Consider the following 23,963-nt stretch of genomic DNA (forward strand, 5'->3'; position numbering starts at 1 on the left):
AGTGACGGTGCCATCTCAATCAGGTTCTAAAACGATATCAGCAAGCGTCCCAGAGGTGAATGAATTGCCAAAGTTGTTCGGCGCTGCTCATTTGTGCAAGCCTCCTGACCCATGTCTCATCACGAAGCTCCATGAAGACCATCCTCCGCTTCCATTTTGTAGAGCTCAGGGGCGAGGCGGCGGAGGGCATCCGGCTCCGTCCAGACTTCGAGCCAAAAAGAATGTTTCCCTTTAGTTTCCTATGATAATCGAAGTCGAGGCTTGGAATAGCTCCGTCATTTGGAGCAGTAGAAGTGATGAGATAGATTTTGATCAGAGTGACCTCGGCAGCCTGAAAAATGTTACTCCTTCCATCTAAATTAATTGTCGCGGCTCTAGTATCTCGCAAAAAATTAAATATTGCATAGTACAACCTTAATTCTCGTTCCAGTCCGGAAGCTCGGCCGGATGCATTTCATGGTCAGCCGATGGATTCGTGTGGGTCGTGCCGTGGCGCGGCATGCATGTTGGCACGGTAACCGCGAGCCCAAGCCACAAGCCAGCATCGCGCCGTCGTTGTTCGAGTCGAATGGCCACGGGGTCCGACCGCACGCACACACCGAGAGAAGTCAAGCCACGACCAAACCAGCCAAGCCCACCTCGCGATTTTTTCCTGCTCTTCTCCTGCCCACGGCGTGCCCCCTTTCCCCACTTTGGACTTTGGAGCTTTCGCGCTTCGCCTCCTTCCCGTTCCCCGGTCCCCCCCGCGCTCCGCTCTCGGCTGCGGCCGCGGCCGCCAGGCGATGCAGCTGGACGACTCCGACGGCGCCCTCGGCTCGTGGGCCCGCTTCTGCGCTCTCTCCGGCGAGCTCGTCGGCGGCGCCGGCGACCTCTCCGTCGGCCCGCGCCTCGCCCCCGTCGTGGCGGACCTCTGCGCCCGCGGCCTCGCCACTCTCGTCCGCGACTACTTCCTCCACAACCTCGAGGTCTGCGACTCCCGTTCCTCTCTCCCTCCCTCACACCCGCACTTCATACTGCTCTGTGCTGCTACTTCCGAGTCGGACGGGCTGGGAACTTAGGATACACATTGCGTCGCGTGCTGGGTGTTTGCGAGAATGCCTGTGCCGAATCGCAGAGGGTGCACCGTGGGAGTACGGGGTTGGGATCAAAGCCTCCCCCCCCCCACCCCCGCGTGTGTTTGTGTAAATGCCCGTGTGAAATTCCGGAGTGCAATCAGCGTTGGGATGCGGGATTTCTGGATGAACTAGCTTGCCTGCCTCCCGTTCTTCTCTTGGTATAAGAACGGTGGTTGCTGCTCTTAGCGTCTTAGGCCCGCTCTTCAGCATCTAGTTGACAGTTATGACCGGAATCGTTACTGCAAATGTGTCACTGGTTAAGATAGGCTGTTTTAGCAATGTGAAGTTTCACGAGCTGGGCCAGCTTCATGTTTAACCTTGTCGCTCGTGATTCCATTGATGGAATCAGGAGCTATGCTTCTTGAATCAAGATATAAAACTGTACATGTAGCGAGTCAGGGATTTGTTCAAGTTGTACATGTGGTCCTGGTTGAATTCGAATCATGCTTGAACATTAACAAATTAGTCATCTCCGTTCCCTCAAATGCTCAACTCTGTTAATTTTTAGTGTCATAACTCAAGCAACCTGAAAAGTTTCTTAGCTGTATATTGCTAATCTGAGGTGACTTTGAAAACTGTTGGTGCCATTTCCATTTTCTGGGAACCCTCCCTGTGGCATCAGAGGAGTTTCTTGTGGGGTTATACCACCAAATGCAAAAACCAGCAGTGTAATAGTGTGTACAATTGGAGTAGCTGCAGTGGCTGATTTGATTTACGTATTTTCTTTAGCTTTCTGAAGTTTTCAGTTTCTTGTTCCATTAGTTGGCAAATGTAGATAAACGAGCTTGTATATCCTAATAAGCTATAGCCAGTGAGGCCATAAACCTTGAAGCTTGAGCTATCTCATATTATGCACTATGGCACGATGAATTACTGAGACTAACACTTGCTTCCAGTAGTATTTATTAAGACTCACTGCTTCTGACTTCATTTCTGTCATCTGTCTATGAGGTAGTCAACCAATCTTCTATATGTCCATAATGCAGTTAAGAGGAAGAGGTAGCTAAAATACAGGGGTAAGGTAGGTTGTATACTCGATTGTCCCTGTAGAATAAGAGTATTTTTGCCATACTGATTAGGCAGATATTGGTCTAGTTACCTCTGTAGTTGAGTTAGTAATGAGTAGCAGACACCCAGTCTAATATTAGTTGATGACTTGATGCTAGCCTCTTTGCTGAATTTCTCAATTTGCTCTAGTACATTGTTTCTGTTAGTATGGATATTTAATTTAACTTCACTTGTTAACCCGCCCCTGTGCAGGAAGCATTTAGAAACAATGCGGTCAAGATGTTCTGGCAGAAATTTCATCCTTATAGCAGTTCTTCTGCAGTAGAAAGAATTAGATTCTGTGTAAGTTGTGGAAAACCTAATTATTGTTTGTTCAAGGCCTTTGTTTACAATTTTCATTTTTCTTCAGATTTGGAGTCTATCTGTTTCATAATTTGCTTACACAATCAGGATGCATAATGATAAGTATGTTGACTCAACAAGGAAAATAGATAAATTATACTTGAAGCTCATTTGTGCAAAGCAAATACTAAAGAGGATATGCTGAGAAGTGAATATATTTACTACTACCTTCGTCCCAAATTATTTGATGTTCTAGCTTTGCCCTAACTCCTAAGTCAAACTTCTCTATATCTGACCAAATATATAGAAAAATGTGCTAATATATACAACAGCAAATATATTTTATGATGAATCTAAGGAAACTAATTCAGTATTGTAGATTTTGATATTTATTTATCTAAACATGGCCAAACTTAAAGAAGTTTGACTTAGGACAAAGCTAGAATTTCAAATAATTTGGACCCGAGGGAGTAGGTACCAGTCAAAAAAATGATAAAATGGTTACAAAATACGGAATAGGATAAACTGATATTGATATAACCCAGCTTGACCTTGAATATTTTTTTTTTGCGGGTGAATTTGCATGTGTTGTTTTAAAGTGATATGCGCCATCAGATTACCTTACTGTAGCATGGACATGGATAATGTACCAAATGTTGATGTGTTAATCTCAATAGAACTAACATCAGTATTCAGTAGGTTCAATTTGAGACACCTTCTTTCATCCAGTTAAAGATATTTTAGACATGATCACTTAACACCTTGTTTTATTTCTTTAGGATTTTTAAGTAACATAATCTCTGAAATCATGCATTCCAGGTTCAGGAAAGTTGGCCTGAGGATGTCTTGAGTGCAGCACTAGAGGACATATGCTTGGAAAAGAGTTACCAGGAAAAATGTGTCCTAGTTCTAGCTCATGCTTTACAATCATACGAGGAAAAGGCACAAAACAGAAAGCTCAAAGCAGTTGAGTGTAGTTCCAGCTTAATGCCTAGGTACCAATTAATGGTATCTTCTGTACTTCTGACAACCCTGCCCTTGAGCTTTCCTGGTTAGCAACCTTTCCTTCTCCGTTTTATGAGAAGATAAGTTTTTTTTATTTGTGTTTGACACGAATCGGTGTTCTTTTGGATACAATTCCATTAATGAACCTTAGGGCATGGATTTTGAGTTAGGCTTTGCAATAATGAAAATCAACAAAACACAGAGAGTGTTATATTTTCTGTTCTGTGTTGAGGCACTAGTTATTGGCACCTTCAGTTCCTGTGATGGCATTGCCTGGTTTACCGCTGTGCTTTTGATCAGGAAAAGTCATGTTCGCTCATGCTTGACATTTTACAGAGATTCTAAATGTCTATTTCAAGAAGAAACTGGAAGAACTAAATACCATGGTGGATGCATCTGATGAGAACGACCAACTTGCTAGTCATGCACTTTTTGGACGGAGCAATGTTTCTGCTTGGGATTCTAAAATGGACATTGATAGTCAAGAAACAGTTATTTCAGAAAGTTGCACTTTGGTTAAGAACATTGGAAAAGTTGTTCGTGATTTTAGATGTCTTGGTTTTACATCTATGACCGAAGATTCTTATTCCTCTGCAATAATCTGGCTTTTAAAGGTCCATACGCCCTTCTGTGCCTAGCACCTACTCCATCTCTTATTCTGGCAGAGATGCCATTGAATTTCTGGCAGTAACCTTGTCTTAATTTTTCTCATCTGCAGTCTAAAGTTTATGAACTAGCTGGTGATGATTACAGAATCCCTGTCCTTGGGAGTGTCAAGAAGTGGATTCAAGTACCTGTTCATATCACCATTTTGTTAAGTTTATCCATTTATAAGCACGAATATTTACCATGTCCTTTCTTCTTTTTGTATCACATGCCTTTGTATTATGCTCAGCCAACTTAAGTAATTGAGCTTGCTGAGGTTAAATTATTCTTTGTATGCTCAGTCTGTTATGCTCAATCTTCAGACTGGAACAGGAATGCATTGTTTATGTAATAGAGCTGTCACTGCAGTGCACCTGTCATGGTCCAGGTTGTACTTCAGAACATCTTTGCTAATGTTACTGCAGTTCTTTGATATCTATTTTTAGACCAATTCTTTAGCATGTCAGGTTAGCAGATAGAGATTTTGTTATATTGTTATAACTATTATGGGCTTATTGAATCTAGCTTATGGTTATATAGTGTCCATACATGCTGACGCTGGCATGCCACATACCTCTTCAGCTTTTACACGTAACAATGTTAAGGAAACTTTTGGGGTCTTGTCAAGCTATTCCGTTTTCAATTTATATACCTCTCCCCTAGATGATGCTTACTTCTGGAGCTTGTGCTGACTAACTTTTGGTCTTGTCAGGTTGTTCCTCTTCAGTTTTTGCATGCTCTTTTGACATATCTGGGGGACTCTGTTGACTATGACAGTGGATTATCTGGTCTGAAATCGCCCTTAGCCTCACGCCCTTCTTCCTTCCCAGGGATCGGTGTTCCTTCTGAAGCACTTCTGAGGTGGCACATGCGCCTTGAATATTTTGCTTATGAAACCTTGCAGGACCTAAGAATTGGCAAACTTTTTGAAATTATAGTAGATTACCCTGAGAGGTATGCCATTTTTCTCTATGTCATGATGTTAAACATTTAAATAACACTGAGATCTAAATATTGATATATATGCTTGAATACTTTTCTCACTTCTGAAAATGTAGTTTTTGGTTATTTGATCTATCCAACTTCTATAATGTCTTAATACCAATCATTGCCACTGTCCCTGTATCCTTGCAGCCTATCCTCATTTAGCCGAAGTGCAATATAGTTAAAACTTATATATCATGATGTAGGTCATCTAGTTATCGCTTCACTGATGTGTATTTGATGATCTGTTTTAGCCACCTTGAACTAAGGATCTTAATTTCCTTTCATGTGTCATGCTCTTCTTCCTCTCTCCTCGTTTGCATGCTTAGGTGTTAATAAAGTATGTTGACACGGTCATATCAAATATCTGATTCTATTTTATGAATTACTTTCATGTCTCATGGCACATTGACCTCATTCTCTTGTTACTTTGCGTGCGTTCTTAACTTGTGCAATATTTAACATCTGGATACTTTTTGGGGCATGAATGTAGTTCTCCCGCTATTGAAGACCTAAAGCAGTGTTTAGAGTACACGGGTCAACACTCTAAGCTCGTTGACTCATTTATCTCATCACTGAGATATCGCTTGCTTACTGCTGGTGCCTCAACTAATGACATATTGCACCAGTATGTTTCCACAATCAAGGCGTTGCGGTCGATTGACCCCACTGGTGTATTCTTGGAAGCAGTTGGTGAACCAATTAGGGATTATCTGAGAGGTAGAAAAGACACTATTAAATGCATAGTGACAATGCTAACTGATGGATTTGGAGGAAACACAAGTGGGGGAAATGCTGGTGATAATCTTCTTGAAGAATTGAACAGGGATGCTGAAAACCAGGAAAATGCTGACTATGATGATCATACAAACATTGATGAGAAGCAAGCTTGGTTGAATTCTGAAAGGTATGATTTATTCATTACATTCGCCATAACGCCTGTTATTCCTTAATCCCTTAAGAAAATCTGCTTTTCTAAGATCAAGAACCGTGGTTCCAACTTCTACAGCTGGGAGCCTGATCCTGTTGAAGCAGATCCATTGAAAGGCAGCAGGAGTAGGAGGAAAATTGATATACTTGGACTGATGGTCAGTATAATTGGCTCAAAGGACCAATTGGTCAACGAATATCGTGTAATGCTGGCTGAAAAGCTGCTAAGCAAATCTGATTTTGATATAGATTCTGATATCCGCACGCTGGAGCTCCTTAAGGTTAAGACTGACTTTTGTATTAAACCATACTTAGTAATGTTCTAAAAACATTTGATTGGACTGCATGTGATGCATCATGCCTTCGTTGTAACCTTTAATTTCTCATGATTATGTTGTTTTGGCAGATTCATTTCGGTGAGAGCAGCATGCAGAAGTGTGAGATTATGCTCAATGACTTGATTGACTCGAAGAGAACCAACTCAAATATTAAAACATCATTATTAAATGCACCTGGAACTGGTACCATTCAAATACTGCATGTTGCTTCAGAAACCATCAACTATCACTGCACCTGCATTTGAACCCTTATTTTTTCTATGGTAGTTGCTGGGCAAGAGGAGGCAGAAATTTCTCATGATGTTCTTGATGCTACAATAATTTCTTCCAACTTTTGGCCACCGATTCAGGTATTGCCAGTAAGCTTTTTATCTAAATCATGGTGGTACCCCCTCCCTTTTCATGCCGTGGATTGCTAATGACTCATGCATTTCAATTAATAACATGCTATATCGATTGTGAGACAGTTGAGCCAGGAGCGTAAATTGGTGTCTGTATTGATTGACGTGCTATCCTGCTGTACAAAGATATATGCACCAACACTAACAAGTAATTTGTTTTGTTGTAAAAAAAGTAATTTGTTTCAGAACTGTTTATGTCATCAAATCTTCGTACTAACTTTCTGTCAGTGTCTGCCATCTTCAAATCTTGGTTGTCTCGTACATACAACAATTCCTAAGATTCAGTTTCTGTCACCACTTTTTTTAAATATCTGTTATTTCCAACATAAAAACTTCCCTCCTGTTTGATCACCCTCTTGATTCACTAAACCTCTATATCTGCCGCAAATGTAGACAGAAGATCTCGCAGTTCCTGCTTCAGTTGATAAACTGCTGTCTGATTTTGCACAAAGATTCCATCAGATAAAAACTCCACGGAAGCTATTGTGGAAGAAAAATCTTGGAACGGTCAAGGTTTGATATCAAATTTGAAGTTGACGGGTATATGTGGGTAACCATGAAGACTGAAGAAATATCTCTTACGAGCTCTCTTTTCATTTCCAGTTGGAACTGCAATTTGAGGACAGAAGTATGCAGTTTACTGTAGTACCTGTGCAGGCTGCAATCATAATGCGGTTTCAAGAGAAACCAAGGTAATATCAATTGTCTTCCTGCATATCTCTTGTGTTCCCATCTGACTAAAGTCATCAAATATTTTCAGCTGGACTTCAAAGGCACTTGCTACCGAAATCGGCATACCTGTAGACTCTCTCAACAGAAGAATAGGTTTCTGGACAAGCAAGGTGTGTCACAAATGTATTATGAAGTCAAAATACTTTTATTGTTTATGTGTAGTATACGCTGTTACTACCTTTTGAACTCCTTTACTCATCCACGATCGTCAATATCAGTGTTAAGATTGCTTTATGCTAAAAAACTGTTAACACTGTTATTCCTGACATTACTAACAATGAAATGGTACTCTGAATCTTTTTAAGTATGATTTTTTAATGTTTGCGCCTCTGTAAGATGGACTAGATTGTTGATAGTCTTTGGATCAGTGTTCTGCACAAATCGTAGTCTTTTTTTGATTGGAGTAGAAACATATATGGAGTATATGATACTCTAAACATGACCTGGTACTACATTTCTGTACAAATGGTTCCCTAGCAAAGTTCTCAACTATGTCCTGCTTCATAAGCACATCTAAGCATTTCACACTATGTTATAGGGGGTCCTGACTGAATCGGTGGGACCAGATGCCGATGATCACATCTTCACAATTGTTGATAGCATGTCTGATGTCAACAAAAACAGCATCGTGAACGAAAGCTGCGAAGCGTTTCAAATGAATGAGGACGAAGGTGAAAGTTCTGTTGCATCCGTTGAGGAACAGCTTAAGAAAGAAATGACAGTCTATGAGGTTTGACTCCTTGCAACTTCATATTTCTTTTTCTCTAATGCTCAACATACCTGTTTATCCACTCCCCATTTCTTTGTTCTCTGTGATCTTACCATCATTTTACTCGTCATTATGCACTGCAGAAATTCATCATAGGAATGTTAACCAATTTCGGCAATATGACACTGGACAAAATACATAACACTTTGAAGGTAGACACAAAATTTTAAAATCTCGTCCACTTCCTGTTTCTACTATTAACATATTTTCTACTCATCGGTTTCTTCTAATATTATATTTGATTAACATAGTTTCTACTCATTGGTTTCTTCTAATATTATTTGTTCCAGATGTTCTGTGCTGAGCCATCGTATGATAAATCACTGCAGCAATTGCAGAGTTTTCTTTCGGGTCTAGTATCAGATGAAAAGCTTGAAATGAGAGATGGATTGTACTTGCTAAAAAAGTAACTGTTACGTAGGGTGTCACATTATGCTGTTAGATTAAGGATGACAGGCAGTCAATCCAGTATGTATTCCTTTCTGGCAAAATCACTCCAATCAAATATATTCAATTATTCTTGTGCCAGAAACTATAAACTCCACGATACCCGCGCCTGAAAAACCAATGATACTCACTGTCCGATAAAATAGCTGCTACGGAGTGTGACATGGGGCTACTCCTGTAATAATCTTCGCACTAGTGATCATTCACTACTTCGATAGCTTCTCAACAAACTGGACAGCAGTTTGGTGCATACACACGATGCGGGTAAGGGAAATGTGGAGCAAAATAGGGGCCACCCGTCCACCCCCCTCTCTCAAATAACTAAATCGTCCTGTGTATTCGGCAAAGGATACGTTGCATGGATTACACCATTCTGCTAAAAGGTGTAATACGCTGCTATAACTCTATTCTGAAGAGGGCAAACACAAAATTTTCAAAATAACTAAGGTTACAAATACATTACACTTAACATCATGATCATATTTGAATTTTCTAGTTGCAATACAAGTGCCGTTTGATGCTGAAATACACTATGCTAGACATTTGACCATGTAAGGCCCCTCAAGTTCATAGCCCAGCTTGCGGTAGTAGTGGCGGGTTCCAACTCCTGAGATGACGGCCAGTTTTTTTGATCGATGCTCCTTACGAGCAATTCTCTCTGCTTCTTCCATCAGGAGTGTCCCATACCCCTGAAAATGGTGATGGATGGAACAAATGTTAGCCAGCTGAAACAATCTAGTAGCACAGCCATCGTAAACACCTGAATAATTAACTGCGAAGGGCTCTCCAACAATTACACACTGATAAAAGCCTAAGCGTGACCATGCTTAGCAAGTATTCATTCAATCACTGTATACTACACCTGTGGGTCCTGTTTTTTTTACTATTTTGAGCACAGCCATGTATTCCGAGTATGATCATTTGAGGACAACTACCACACATGGTTGTTCGAGTAAGAGATTAACCTGGTGTTGAAGTTTCTCCGCATCACGACCATGCACAGGAACTGCTGTTCCATAGACATGAAGTTCACGGACAATTGAACACCTCCCTACGAGTTCAGGGCCTGTAACATTGCGGCCACATTTACGCAAGCGCAACAGGCCAATAAGGATATCCTGTAGAATTTAGAAAAGGAAAGTGTGAGTCACAAGATCAAAAGGATAAGGGGCCTGGTGATAAACTCTATGCAACAGTAGCAATCTCAGGAGCACACTATACAAGCAGAACAGATTAAAACTTTCTTGGTACAAGTGAAACCAACAAGGCAATAACTACGTGGATAACAAGTTTAAAAAAATCCAACCCATGTAAAAGGGAATTGACCATGATTACATTGGAAAAATCCATGCCTATTTAGGAACGCAGCATAAACCATATCATATTTTCACATCCCATCCGAGATATTGAGTACCTGTCGTGTATCCTCATACGAGAGAAAGGTCTCCCAGCCGTCATTTGCGGCATAATCACGCCTGACAAGCTCTACTTCATCAGGCCTGATCTTGTGATGGATATCCTGTGTGGAGAAGCACAACAAGAAAGATGAGGATACATCCTTAATCAATTAGAAGCACATGGCAGTGACTTCACAGAGCCCATATTTACCTGAATTCCAGCCTCACGTGTTCTGACATCTCTGCATTTCAAGCCCAAGTCTTCCATTCGAGCCAAAGCAAGCTCACGCAGGTTACCTTTCTCGACACCGGAAGTAACAAGTGGCATAGGGATATCTCTCTGGACCCGATAGACTCGTGTCCATGGTGGTACCATCGACAAAATCCTTGCTACAATATCCACTAGCAGCTCTGGTGGGTAGTTTCTATACCTGCAACACAACAAATGTCACCAGTATATAAGTTCTCAATTCTTTTTTTTTCGAAACGGAGGCAAAAGATTTGCCTCATCCATTAATTAAGAAGAAGTTTAGAGTTGCTTTTACAACAGAAAAGCAAGATAAGATACATAGATTCTACTCTCGCGGCATGATGTTTCCCAAGTGTTTCGCGCCGGCGGCGATCCAAAGCCTAGCCTCATTCTTGAAGCTACCAAAGATGATGGATGGTAGCGTCGATTTTTGTTGGAACACCCTAGCATTTCGCTCACACCAAATAGTCCAGCAAGACAGCATGGTGAGGGTTGCCATTGCCTTCCGATTTGCCACGTTTTTCTCGGACATGTTGATCCACCAATCCTTGATGGAGCGCTCTTCATTCCAGCAAGAAGTGTCCATGCCGTCAAGCCCAAGCCAGTCCTTGATCATGCCCCAAAGTCTCCTAGTGAAACGACACTTGAAGAAGAGGTGATCCACCGTTTCATTAGTCTGCTTGCAAAGAGGACATAAACCGCAATTTGGCCAAGCTCGCTTCTGGAGCCTATCCGCCGTCCAAAGTCGGTTTTGAGTTGCAAGCCATGCAAAAAAATTGACTTTTGGGGGCGCCCAGACCTTCCAGATCGTCTGCCCCATGGGTGATCGCGTGGCGCCAAGGAATTGAGCCTTATATGCCGAGGTCACGGAGTAGTGACCACTTGTCGTATGCTTCCATATAATGTCATCTTCGATTCCGTCCACAAGGTGAATATACCGAGAGCGAGCCCAAAGAGTCACAATTTGTGTAATGTGCTCCATTGTCCAGTCCATGGGTAACCTAATTTTTTCAAGCCAAGCATCGCCATGCATGGCCTCTCGGACCTTCCACTTTTTTCTCGAGGAGATATCAAAAATGAGCGGTGCCAAGTCCAAGGGCGCCACCCCATTGATCCAAGGTAAATCCCAGAAAGGTGCACGGGCCCCATTGCCAATGATGATGTGTGAAGACGCGTAGAAGAGAGCCCGGTCCATCTTGTCGCAAGGGTTGTCAAGGCCAACCCACATCTTAGTTGGGTCCTTCCATTCGAACCATAGCCATCTAAGTCGTAGCACCCGCGCAAACTTGGTGAGGTCGATGACACCAAGGCCCCCAAGGTCGGTTGGGCGGCAAACATTGCGCCAATTCACTTTACACTTGGCCCCGGTGGCCTTGTCTGTGCCCGCCCAAAGGAAAGCCCTCTGGATCTTGTTATAGTTATGAAGTGTGCTGGCAGGAGGGTTGAGGGAGATGATGTGGTAGGTCAGCTGCGAAGTGAGGACTGACTTGACAAGAGCACATCGCCCCATGGTCGTAATGTTCAGCCCATCCCACGGCACAAGCCGTGTCGCCGCCTTATCTTCAAGGAATTGGAAGTCTCCTTTCCGAAGCTGCCAAACCGAAAGTGGTAGACCCAAATATTTGATGGGGAAGGCAACCTTGGTGGCCGGCAGGCTAGCAAGAATCACATCTAGATCAATAGCCACACAACGAATTGGGACAACCGAGCTCTTCTGAAAGTTGGTGCATAGGCCCGACACGTTGCCAAAGCAGGTGAGCACCTTTGAGAGATTCTCAATATCTTCCTTGATAGGGGCCATGAAAACCGCCGCATCATCGGCGTAGAGGGAAGTGCAGAATATTGCCCTCCGTCCTCGAATCTTATGGAAGAGACCATGGGTGGTTGCAAGGTTGAGGATTTTCTGCAGCGGGTCAATCGCGATGAGAAATAGTAACGGTGAGATAGGGTCCCCCTGTCGAAGGCCGCATGCATGCAAGATCGGAGGACCGACCACTCCGTTGAGCAATATCCTTGAGGAGGACGTATGAAGCAAGGCGGTGATCCAGTTGCAAAACTTGGGTGGGAACCCTCTTCTCTGCAAAAGATCAATGATGTACTCCCGTCGGACTGAGTCAAATGCCTTCCGGATGTCGAGCTTGAAGAGGAGTGAAGGCATTTTACTTTTGTGCAGCTTGCGAGCAAGACCCCTCACATACATGAAGTTGTCGTGAATACTTCTCCTTTTGATGAAAGCACTTTGCGCATTGGAGATGAGCGAGTGCATGTGAGGGGCTAGGCGGTTGGCAAGCACCTTAGCGATGATCTTAGGAACGGCGTGGATAAGGCTTATAGGTCTATAGTCAGAGATCCCTTCTGCTCCCTCCTTCTTGGGGAGAAGTACCACGTTCGCCGAGTTAAGCCACTTGAGGTTGGCCGTGTGGAGGGTGTCGAAACAGTGGATGACATTCATCAAGTCCACTTTGATGATGGGCCAACAGTGCTTGAAGAAGATGCCAGTGAAGCCGTCCGGCCCCGGTGCCTTGCCACATGGCATTTGATCAATCGCAACTTTAACTTCCGCTTCGGTGATGGTGGAGTCAAGCTCGCCCAACTCGTGGTCCTAGTCCTCGAGGCCCAGCTCATCCCAATTAAAGTCCATGGACCTCCTGATCCCTTTTCCAAGAACATTGGAAAAGTGCTCATAGATCAAGTTCTCTTTTTGTTGATGGTCTGTAACCCAACCATTGTTGTGTTGTATCCTGTGAATGTGATTCTTTCTACGTCTCGCGTTCACCCTCCGGTGGAAGAATTTGGTGTTGGCGTCACCCTCTCTCAGATTGGAAATTCTCGCACATTGCTTCTTCCTTGCTCTCTCTAATACCGCCAAACTCACGACCCTCCGTTTGAGCTTGGTCCGCAGATCTTGCTCGGGGATGGAGAGCGCACGCCCCTCCTGAGCAGTGTCCAGCCGAAGGATCACAAGCAGAGCGGCATGGAGGTGCAACTTGGACCTGGAGAATAATTTCCTACTCCATTCAGTGAGTCTTAGCCCTGTCTTCTTGAGCTTGTGAAAGAGCCTCTGATAAGGTTCTAAATGATGGCAATCTTCATTCCAAGCGTTAAGCACCACCTCATTAAATCCCGGCATGGACGTCCAAAAATTCTCAAATTTGAAGGTTCGAGGCCTACGGGGCCCACTATCATCCGCAAGAAGAAGGGGACAATGATCGGACAGCGACGAGGAGAGGGCATGCAACACGTGAGTGCTGAAGGAAGTGTCCCAGTTCTCAATTCTCACTCTCAAACTTTAGAACCGAAAGACTGATCATAAGATCAAGCAGGAAATAAAATATCAAGCACTGGATAAATATAGTACCTTCCAGTTTTCCATAGCTCATAAAGACCAGTTCCACGAATCACAAGAGTTGGATAGATCTTTAGACCATCTGCTCGGAATGCTGGATTTTCAAAAAATTCTCTGAAACTTTCCATCTCTCTCTCAACTCCAACATTAGGTAAATCTGGCATCATGTGCGCAACCACCTATCAACAGGTAAATCATCATTTATTAGGACAACTGCGCAAGTCATAATCCAAGCTAGAAGACACCTCATTCTGATGCTACCAACCTACTGTTCAAGCAACAAGGAAATGAATTGAACAAGAGGAATTAGCAGGCCGGTGAGCAATAACCTTAAAACCAGCATCTTTTGCTAATGAAAAACAATCAGCAACAGCAGCTACAGTGTGGCCTCTGTTTGTGTCACGTGCAACATCCTCATATGTACTCTGAACACCAATTTCTAAGCGGGTACATCCATAAGATAGCATCTGCCGCAAATGAGGCCCCAGGCAATAATCAGGTCTCCTGGAATAAAAAGACTAATTAGATGTTGTTTCATGGGAAAAATAACAGGGGATTTTTTCAAATGCAACCAAGAAGAATGGATATATGTTGAACGACCCTTACGTCTCAATTGTCATACCAATACATTTGACAGCACTATGTTCTGAATAACAAACCGCCTCCTCAACATTAGCAGAAGTATGCCCCGATAAAGCATCATGGAGATTTCTGATGAAATAATCACGATAATCAGCTGGTAAAGACATGAAAGTCCCACCCATCAAAATGAACTCGACCTGCAAAAGAGTATATTTGAATTACCTTGCACTTAGAATGCATCAAGTATAAGTAGATTGAGCATGAAATCACTCAAAGCAAGATGAAATAGTTTCTTGGGCTAGGGACAAACCTTATCCGCACTATGACCGAGCCTTTTGAGCTGATCTATCCTGCTTCTGGCCTGCACATATGGATTGTACCTACAATTGCAACTCCAGATCGGTAAATACATTTTCAAAAGCATCTCTAGAAAGCAGTCAAAATGATAAGAGTACTTGTATAGATACATCGCTCAACACAACCTGTGGCTATTAGATTTTTATGCGCAGAGATCAAATAGATCACTAGTGAAACCTTGTTTGCACTAATTAACAGTCCAATGAGACACAATTTTCAGTCACATAGGAAGGATTCAATTGCAATGCAAACTGAAGCATGCATTTTGTATTTCTAACAATGTGTTAACAGCATTAGTAGTAGTAAATCACCTTGCCCGGATAGCGCGCATGCTGGTGGGCTCGTATCCAGTGTAGGACTGGGTGCTGTACTCGAAGTCGGAGTCGGGGCCTCCCGGGCAGTAGACGCAGATGTTCCCCGTGGTGGCGATGTGGGGGCACCGGTGCGGCTTGGACATCACGGCGACCACCGCGATGCCCGAGGCCGTGCGCACGGGCTTGGCGCGCAGGCGGGGCAGCAGCGCCGCGCGGTCCGCCTCCGGCACGGCGGCGATCATCTCCACCAGCTTGGGCGCGCGGGCGAGCCCGTAGCGGCGGCACGCGGCCGACTTGAGCGCGTTGAGGTCCACGTCCTCCCCGCGGCGCGAGAGCTCGCCCATCTCCGACACGATCTCCGCGATGGCCCGCACCCTCGCCTCCTCCTCGGAGAGCCCCGCGGGCAGCACCACGCCCCCGCGCCCCGGCGTCGGCTTCCGGCGGCGCGGCTGGTCGGCCGCGGCCGCGGCTACGGCGGCGGCCATCGGGAAGGGTTTCGGCGAAGGTTTTTTTTTGGCCTCGGAGGGACGAAACTGGAGTTGGGCTCGGTCGGTGTCTGGCCTTTGCCTTCTCTACCGGCCGGTTCGACCCTTCTCCGCCCAGCACAGCCGTCAGATCGCGAACGGACGGTGCCGATTAATACACGTCGAACCAGAATGTAAACTAGTATAGGCCAGTAATTAAATCCTTCTGCTCACGGGAAAATCCTTTCTCCTCTGCTCTGCTCTGCTCTCTCCCCCCATCTCTTGCGGCAGAAGCAAAGCGCGGCGAGGCGAGGCGAGGCGAGCGTGCGGCGGCGAGATGGACGGAGGCGGCGAGGAAGGGAAGCAGCAGCCGCAGCTGGTGCTGGCGCACAAGCTGTTCCTCCTCTCGCAGCCAGACGTGGACGACCTCGCCAAGGTCGGCCTCCGCGATGACGTCCTCGCCGCAGTGAAATCCGATGGTACCAAACCCCGCCTCCTCCTCGAATCTGCTTCCTCACCCGTGGGTCGGTTTAGGGTGGTCTGATTCGATCCGATGCGCTTGTTTTTTCCAGACATGGCGGCGCTGTACGAGTCGCTGGCGGCCGAAGGCGTGCTGGAGATGGACGCGGCGCTGCTCGCGGAGATGCGCGGCCGGATCGAGGAGGAGACCAAGAAGTTCGACGAGAAGTGAGTGGATCTCTCCGGCCTACCCTTTTTCATGCTCGAATTTCAGGCTACTTTCTAGGGTTTCAAATACTCCTGCCGTCGATACATCTAACATAGTTTGACCACTCCATATAGATTATCTGATAATTTAGCCCTTAGAAACCCACAGTTTTACGAGCTCTAGACTGTGATTGTGCAATTCTTCATTTGTTCTTGATGCTCCTGTTGTTTCTCAGCATTATAATAACTGGTACTAACTAGTATTCGCCCTTCCAATATTGCCAAATTTGGATGTCTTAAAAACTATTAGTACTACCAAATTTCTTTTTCCTATATTATTGATACAGTTTGTCTAATTCACATCTAAATATTTTCTAAGGATGTCATCTAAGCTCCCACAAATAAGGCAGCAACAAGGAACAAAAAAAAAGCTGGGACAAAAAAAAAATAGACCACAAACATAGTGGACATCAGGCTATGTCACATCTAGATGTGTCCTAGACAGACCCTGATTGATATCATGAGATATGAAGGGCATACTAAAATGTACTGGTTTAAGGTTACTGATGGACAACCATCTAGATCAGTAGTGGAACAGCAGCTGATAGTAAATAGAGAATTGATGTGTGCACAAACAAATTACTGGTCTCCAGAAAGGTCTGCAGTTTAAGCAGTCAGAATTTTTTCTGCAAAGATTGAAAATGTGCACTCTTGTTATCTAGACTCTGAACTTGTGAAGCGTATCGCTTCTTTTTCCCACCTTCTGTTTCATCTGAATCTGCATTATGTTGGTTTTGTTCTTGGCTTCTACTGCTTAATATCATTCAACTATCTATGCATAAAGGATCGCGGATGCTGAAGAGAATTTGGGTGAGAGTGAAGTGCGTGAAGCCCATCTAGCCAAATCCTTGTACTTCATAAGGGTTGGCGAGAAGGCATGTCTACATATCTAATGTCTTCCACCGTGTTAGGTTTTCGTTATATGTTTTAGATATTTTCTTCTGACCTAAATATCCAAAATTTCAGGAAAAAGCGCTGGAGCAGCTTAAAGTTACTGAAGGCAAAACTGTAGCTGTGGGGCAGAAGATGGATCTTGTTTTCTACACTTTACAGATTGGCCTTTTCCATATGGACTTTGATCTCATCTCCAAGTCCGTTGACAAGGCCAAAATGTAAGTATGAAGTCTTGTAGTTTAGCTATTTGCTACTGTACTTGTTTTGCATTATGATGTGTAATACTGAGCAACCTCCTTTCCTGATCGAAGCTTGTTTGAAGAGGGTGGTGATTGGGAGAGGAAGAACAGATTGAAAGTGTACGAAGGCTTGTACTGCATGGCCACTAGAAATTTCAAGAAGGCTACTAGCTTATTTTTGGATTCCGTTTCAACTTTCACAACTTATGAGTTGTTCCCCTATGATACCTTCATCTTTTACACGGTCCTTACAAGTGTTATCACATTGGACCGCGTATCACTGAAACAAAAGGTACGTATTCATCTTTTCTCCTTCAAGTGTGCTTGTTTAACTTGAATGTGGATAGAATACCTATTTTAACAATAATGTTGACAGGTTGTAGACGCACCTGAGATCCTGGCTGTAATTGGCAAAGTACCTCACCTCTCGGAGTTTCTCAATTCCCTCTACGATTGCCAGTACAAGTCATTTTTTGTGGCATTCTGTAAGTGAAGGATCACTTTATCCTGTCATATTCTTGTGTTTATTCTGATGAGCAGTAATGCTTGTTTGGCTGTTCTGGTGGGGTTAGCTCTTTGGGTTTGTCATATCTGGTTCATGTTTGTTTTCAGCTGGCCTGACGGAGCAGATCAAGTTAGACCGATACTTGCAACCACATTTCCGCTACTTCATGCGTGAAGTGCGCACTGTTGTCTATTCACAGTTCCTTGAGTCATACAAGAGTGTGACGATGGAAGCAATGGCTGCCTCATTTGGTGTGACAGTTGATTTCATAGACCAGTAAGAATTTTTGTTGATGTTATTACTCTTGCATGTCATGCATCATCTCCTGGTGCTGATACTGTGTATGTCTGTATGATATAATTGATGTGGCTAACCTTTTTTCTCCCAACACAGGGAATTGTCGCGCTTTATTGCTGCTGGGAAACTTCACTGCAAGATTGATAAGGTTGCTGGTGTCCTGGAGACGAACCGACCTGATGCACGTAATGCCTTCTACCAGTCGACCATCAAGCAAGGAGACTTCCTGCTGAATCGCATACAGAAGCTGTCGCGAGTCATTGACCTGTAGGCTTTCTTTGTGAGGTTTGGAGCAGCTCCTTGGACAACCCTACCTTACTCAAGCTTCCCTTACAAGACTTTGCTTTGGCTCCTGCGGAGTACTGGCAGTATTGCATTTTGCGTTTCAAATCGGTCAAAGGGAAAGAGGGGTAGGTTTTTTCTTTTCAATCTGAGGATTTGACTTGTAATCTAACTATATGGGTCGAGGGAATTGCAGACCATTGTTTGTAGATGGTTGTTTCCACGATGAATTCGTCCATTTTTTATTACAATTTTATGACCAGCGTTTTACCTTTCTTAGAAAACGAGCATAATTGGCAACAAATACTTTGTGCTAACTTTTTCTAAAAAAAATGCACAACTTTACTGCACCAGCAAAAAGTGAGGAACGCAAGATTGCACGAAGGTTTCTATTTGGCATTCCTCTTTCATGATTCCCTCTCACAACCCATTCCAATATATATCCGACGTTCCCTGAAGGAGGTATAGGAACAGACGAATGTTTTCATTCGCTCAGAAAAAAACATTTCAGTGAACGCTTCAGAATTGCCAAGTGAAACTGATGAACTTATCATGCAGCTGAATAAAAAAATTGTCACGTTCTACATAAAAATTGCCCCATGTTGTGTAAAAAATCTCAGAAAAATGCCTTGCTGCATGAGAATAATTGTCATGCGTTTTAAAGGATTTGTCATGATGCAAACATCGAGAATTGCCAGCCTAAAAAAAGGAAAATGGTAAGAATTACCAGGATTTGCATGTAGTAGTTGGAAAAAAATGCCATGCTACATCAACGACTGCCATCAGCTCATAGTTCACATGGAGAGGGCGGGATCGAACGTGCCTGAGGACTTCTACTCCCTCCATTCCTAATTTTTTAGAGATTTCACTATAGAGACATTCGAATGTATATAGGCCTTTCAGAGTATAAGTTCATTTTGCTCCGTATGTAGTCTATAAAGAAATCTCTAAAAGGACTTATATTTAGGAACGGAGGTCCTTCCTAAATATAGCCTCTGTTCCTAAATACAAGTCTTTGGAACGGAGGTCCTTCCTAAATATAGCCTCTGTTCCTAAATACAAGTCTTTGCTGACATTTCACTATGGACCGCATACGGATGTATATAGATGCATTTTAGAATGTAGATTCACTCATTTATAAATTTTACTCCGTATGTAGTCCATTATGAAATCTCCACAAAGACTTATATTTAAGAACAGAGGGACTGAGGGAGTATAACATTAGTGTTCCAACAATCTATTTGGTTGTAAGCCAAACAAAACACAATGCTAGCTCATACAAGGGCAATAACAAAATGATCATTGTCATTTAAGTAAACCACCCAAGAGCATATCCTCAACAAAACCTGACGCTGTTTATTGGTCTATACGATAATCCTGACCCATGCCACGACACATGCCAAATATCACAGAAACTCTCATGTATGCATACCTTTTGATCATGCAGTCCTCACGAAACCAAATACACCCTACCCAGGGGAAGTCAACTCACCAACCAAGAAGAAAAAAGAAAAATCCAACACTACAACCACAGCCCAAGTTCCAGAGAATCAGTCGCGCATCGTTCAAAGGATCGCGCGATCGCGGTCGCTATGGGTATATTCTATTGACTGGATTTGCCGTTGGGTATACCCGAGGGGCTGCTCTCGCCGCCCATTTCCTCCAGGCGCTTCCACAGCGCTTCCCGCTTCGAACTGGACTCCTCCTGCTTGAGCTCGTCGTCGTCGAACTTCTGCATGCACTCTCCGAAAAACGCGGAATCATGATCGGTGAAGATCTTGCGCACATTCAGCGTCAGGCTCCGGACAGCTTGGTTCCAGTGACCCCGGGCGTTTCTCTCGAGCGCGGGAAAGATGATGGGTAGTATCACCTTGTAATTCTGCTTGATTAAGTTCTCAATGTGGTCGTTGTTCCATAGAAACAGTGCTCGCTCTGCCACCTAGAAACAGATAAGAAGAAATGTGGAAGTTAAGCTATATGTTTTTGCTGAATATTCTTTACACCGTTTCATGCTCTACAGTTTAACAAACAAGTTTAGTTTATAGATCCCCAACCTATGGGTGTAGCTACAGAAACATTCAGTAAGATACAAACTGCTGCAGTAACCACACAGCTAGGCAAAAAAACAAACTAACTAACATGAACTATGAAAACCTCTCTATGTTTTAGAGGAGGACAGTAATTAAAGGTACAGGCTATTTAGATCATGAGAACCCTGTGGCACACCACAGAATAATTCATTAAGAGCATGATAGCAGATGGAAAGGAAATCATAAATCCAAACTGTAAAAACTGTGTAACACCTGTATCCTAGAAAATGTGCAAGACCTGTTTCAGACATGACTCCAGCAAGGATTGACTGTCATCAAATACATATAGGTTTTAACTATCCAAAACTGATGAACATGGTGTTTTCCATTAAAATGGTACTTTCAGAAGACACCACATGATAAGTTCCAACTCAAAAGAGCAGAAAAAGGAAATTTAATGAAATAGTAAAAGATATTTTTCAAGCAGCATGTAAATTGAACTGACGCAGGTTGATTAGTATGATTATCATGGATGCATCAGATCATTTTCTGGAAAGGTTTCATGCAAGATAACAAAAGTTGCAGTTATGTCAAGAAGAAAATGAATAAATTAGTGATAAGAAGTTGATAGCCTCTAGCAAAGTGTTCTCTTCCTGGTACCAATAAACAAATGCTCAGAAGTGGATCAAGGAAACATATTGTCTATATTTCTTTTACAATACAGAATTACAGATTAGCATATTTTCAAAACAACCAAAGTCCCATTTGCATAGTTTAGCCAAAGAAACACCCTTGTGATGCACAGAGAGCGTAGTAAACATCCAAGGCATGCAAAGGTTGCCCATGTAAATCTTTTTCATAACCAGGGAAGAAAACTATAAAATAAATCTATTGAAGACATCAATGTTGATATACAGATGAACGACAAGTCAACAGAATCATAAACTTAAGGCAGTGAAGGGCATATATGGACTATGACCAGAACCAATAAAGATCAGTGAAGTAGAAATGATGCAAACTTAAGTATACGTCTGGTGAGATTTAACCTGGAAGTGCGAGCTGTTCATGCTACTGGCAATCTGACGGAAGAGCGGAACCATGCATCTTTGGAACTCTGCAAGCTGTGTTGCCTCTAAAACCTCTTCTAGCTCACCCAAGAACATCACCTCCTTTGAGCTGTTGGTTATAGGCCAATACTTCAGCAAGCCCCTAATAACAGTGTCAGCAAGTTTGCAATCCTTCTCAACAAACTGTGTGATGCAATACGATAGCTGCTGATGGTACATTGCCACACACTTTGGCTTATGAAGTGGGATCAGTGCACGGAGAAGGAACAATTTGTGCTCCTCTTTAAGTGGCAGGGCAAAACCATTAATTATACTGCCCAAGATCTCCAGCAGCTCTGCAATACCATTATGCTTTTCCGTTTCAAATATAAATCTGTAGAAGATGTTGTTAATTGCTTTCCTGATGAATGGGCGATGCACCATGAATTTACCATATATTCGATGGAGTATTGTCTTGAGATAGTCCCTTTCCCTGGGGTCTTCAGAGTCAAAAAGATCTAGTAGCTTGAGAATGAAGGAATGGTCTATGTATCTCTTGGCCAGCTTTGCGTCTGTCTCTTGCGACGCTACAAATCTCAAGAAAACCTCATAAACGATCTGCAGGTGTGACCATGCTGGATCCATGAGAGGCTCTTCTTCCTCCATATCAACTCCTTCGATGGCCTTGTTCTCACGAGGAGTGGGATTCGAGCTCCGGAACAAGTTAATTGCAACCATCTTGCTGATCTCCAACATGATGACCTCCGAGAACTTGCCATTTGCAGAAGTGACATAATCAACAAGCTCCATAAGCGTCTGCCGCTTCATCTCCTTCTCCTTCAGGTTCTTGGTCGGATCGGCGAAGTCGTACACAGCACAGCACAGGGTGGCCTTTCTGACAAACAGATTCTGCTTCTCCGAGACCGGCACGTCCTTGAACGCCGGCAGCGGCTCGTTGGAGTGATACACCACAGCCCCATTCATCACCGGAGTAGAAGCGGAGCCAGCTGGTGGCAGGTGCTCCCCATTTCCTGCTCTCTTATTCCCACCAGGCTCCACACTCCTTGCAACGCTGTAAGAGTTGGACGGCTCGTTGCCGTTGGCCGTGGCAGCATCCCGGCCATCGCCGGCCTTCCCTGTCTTCTTGGGCAGCCTGCCAAGGATCTGTTTAATCATCTTCTCCTACCACAGACAACCTATGAGCACGACAAAACCCTAGCAGTATCCCAGCACAGCAAATCAGCAGCAGGAACAGAGAGGGATCTAGGCAAATCCTCACAGCTCCTGAACTCACCCCCCAACAGGCAACAGCGCAAGAAAGATCTCCAAGCAGCCGCCGGGCAGCAGACAAACCCTGGCACCACGGACCCGAGCCGCCGGCGCGGCCAGATCACTGGGACCAATACGGATCAGGCCTCGTCCAGGAGGCGCTCCACCAGGCGGACGCCGGCAGATCAGGCGACGCCCCCATCGCCACACCCTCCCTCCACCTTGCGGAATAAATAAATATGGAATCTTTCGGCTCCACCGGCCGCCAAATCCAGGATCCAAGAACCGGCGGCGGAGGACGGGAGTGGCGAGATTGAGGGGGAAGGGAAGGGGGAGAGGGAACCTTTTGTTGGGGTGGCTGGAGCCGGAGGGGGAGCTGTGCTTGTGCTTGCTTTCCCCCGGCCTTCCTCTGGATTTGAGAGGGGTCGAGGTCCCCAAAAGCGGCAAAAGGGGGAAGAAGAAGGGGGACGGAGACGGAGGAGTAGGAGGAGTAGAAGTTTGTGCCGGGCGGAGAGCGTGGGAGTCGGAGAGCAACAAAGGGCAAGCAAATCCAGACAGCGAGCCAGCCAAGGGAGACTGGGGGCAGAGTATTTTACCCCAACTGGCTGGCAGCTGGGTGAGTGCAATTAATTGCCTTGTTCTTGCCTGATTTTGCCCTCGCCGGGAAGTGGGAGCCTTCGTGGGTCTGGCGCAAGAGTAGAACGCCTTTATTTTTTTTTTACTTTTTTAGATGATTTTTTTCGTTTATTAAGGGCTAATTTAATCGTGGTTTTGAGTCCACGATGTTTTAGTTTATTTGTGCTCTGTTAGTATTTGGGGAAAATACAAAAAAATCAGGGGAGGAAAAGATATGTACTAGTATACCAAATAGTAGCATTGCACCGAGCACGAGCTACAAAAGTCCACTGAATTTGGATAAAGAAATCAGATCGAGATGATCTCAAGGAAAGGGAAAGAAATCATCCCGGGGGTAGCCGGAGGAGGCCACGTCACTGGTACTACCCGGCACCGATTCAAAGGTAAAGGCAAAGGCAAGGATGGCTCGTCTCCTGCGTGTGTCCGTACTGCCTGTGCGCATCTTCCTGCACAGGACCGGAGGCTACTTCTGTCATCGTTTCAGCACAAACCAACCCAGTCCCCGAGAACGAATAGGTTTGTTTAGGGCATCTTCAACAAACCTATAAATTTTCTCTCGCATCCGTTCATAAACAGAGGGACCCGTCAACGGACATGGATACGAGAGGCCAAC

The 23,963-nt window shown here is 44.2% G+C and overlaps 4 protein-coding genes across 4 annotated transcripts; 2 read left to right on the forward strand and 2 right to left on the reverse strand.

Annotated features, from left to right (window-relative positions):
- The first annotated feature begins 654 nt into the window (after window positions 1-654).
- Window positions 655-8,801, forward strand: LOC125538763 (anaphase-promoting complex subunit 2). The gene is made up of 16 exons (XM_048702056.1): window positions 655-965; window positions 2,376-2,465; window positions 3,285-3,516; window positions 3,807-4,084; window positions 4,189-4,260; window positions 4,828-5,069; window positions 5,593-6,006; window positions 6,109-6,310; window positions 6,436-6,550; window positions 6,635-6,717; window positions 7,162-7,281; window positions 7,372-7,460; window positions 7,529-7,610; window positions 8,039-8,230; window positions 8,353-8,421; window positions 8,560-8,801. Exons 1-16 carry the CDS (start codon window positions 783-785, stop codon window positions 8,677-8,679), a joined length of 2,583 nt encoding a protein of 860 aa, XP_048558013.1. The 5' UTR covers window positions 655-782; the 3' UTR covers window positions 8,680-8,801.
- A 336-nt stretch (window positions 8,802-9,137) lies between these two features.
- LOC125538765 (elongator complex protein 3) lies at window positions 9,138-15,511 on the reverse strand. The gene is made up of 9 exons (XM_048702057.1): window positions 14,960-15,511; window positions 14,602-14,671; window positions 14,316-14,488; window positions 14,039-14,213; window positions 13,722-13,888; window positions 10,325-10,544; window positions 10,131-10,235; window positions 9,682-9,834; window positions 9,138-9,405 (listed from the first exon to the last, which is right to left on the reverse strand). Exons 1-9 carry the CDS (start codon window positions 15,445-15,447, stop codon window positions 9,247-9,249), a joined length of 1,710 nt encoding a protein of 569 aa, XP_048558014.1. The 5' UTR covers window positions 15,448-15,511; the 3' UTR covers window positions 9,138-9,246.
- Window positions 15,512-15,625: 114 nt separating this feature from the next.
- Window positions 15,626-18,625, forward strand: LOC125538767 (26S proteasome non-ATPase regulatory subunit 6). The gene is made up of 8 exons (XM_048702059.1): window positions 15,626-15,905; window positions 15,999-16,113; window positions 16,937-17,027; window positions 17,119-17,264; window positions 17,358-17,577; window positions 17,662-17,770; window positions 17,898-18,066; window positions 18,184-18,625. Exons 1-8 carry the CDS (start codon window positions 15,764-15,766, stop codon window positions 18,356-18,358), a joined length of 1,167 nt encoding a protein of 388 aa, XP_048558016.1. The 5' UTR covers window positions 15,626-15,763; the 3' UTR covers window positions 18,359-18,625.
- Window positions 18,626-19,657: 1,032 nt separating this feature from the next.
- LOC125538766 (serine/threonine protein phosphatase 2A 57 kDa regulatory subunit B' theta isoform-like) lies at window positions 19,658-23,309 on the reverse strand. Its single transcript, XM_048702058.1, has 2 exons — window positions 21,446-23,309; window positions 19,658-20,308 (listed from the first exon to the last, which is right to left on the reverse strand). Exons 1-2 carry the CDS (start codon window positions 22,619-22,621, stop codon window positions 19,973-19,975), a joined length of 1,512 nt encoding a protein of 503 aa, XP_048558015.1. The 5' UTR covers window positions 22,622-23,309; the 3' UTR covers window positions 19,658-19,972.
- Between the last annotated feature and the right edge of the window lie 654 nt (window positions 23,310-23,963).

The sequence above is a fragment of the Triticum urartu genome, chromosome 2, assembly GCF_003073215.2.
Source record: "Triticum urartu cultivar G1812 chromosome 2, Tu2.1, whole genome shotgun sequence".
NCBI lineage: Eukaryota > Viridiplantae > Streptophyta > Magnoliopsida > Poales > Poaceae > Triticum > Triticum urartu.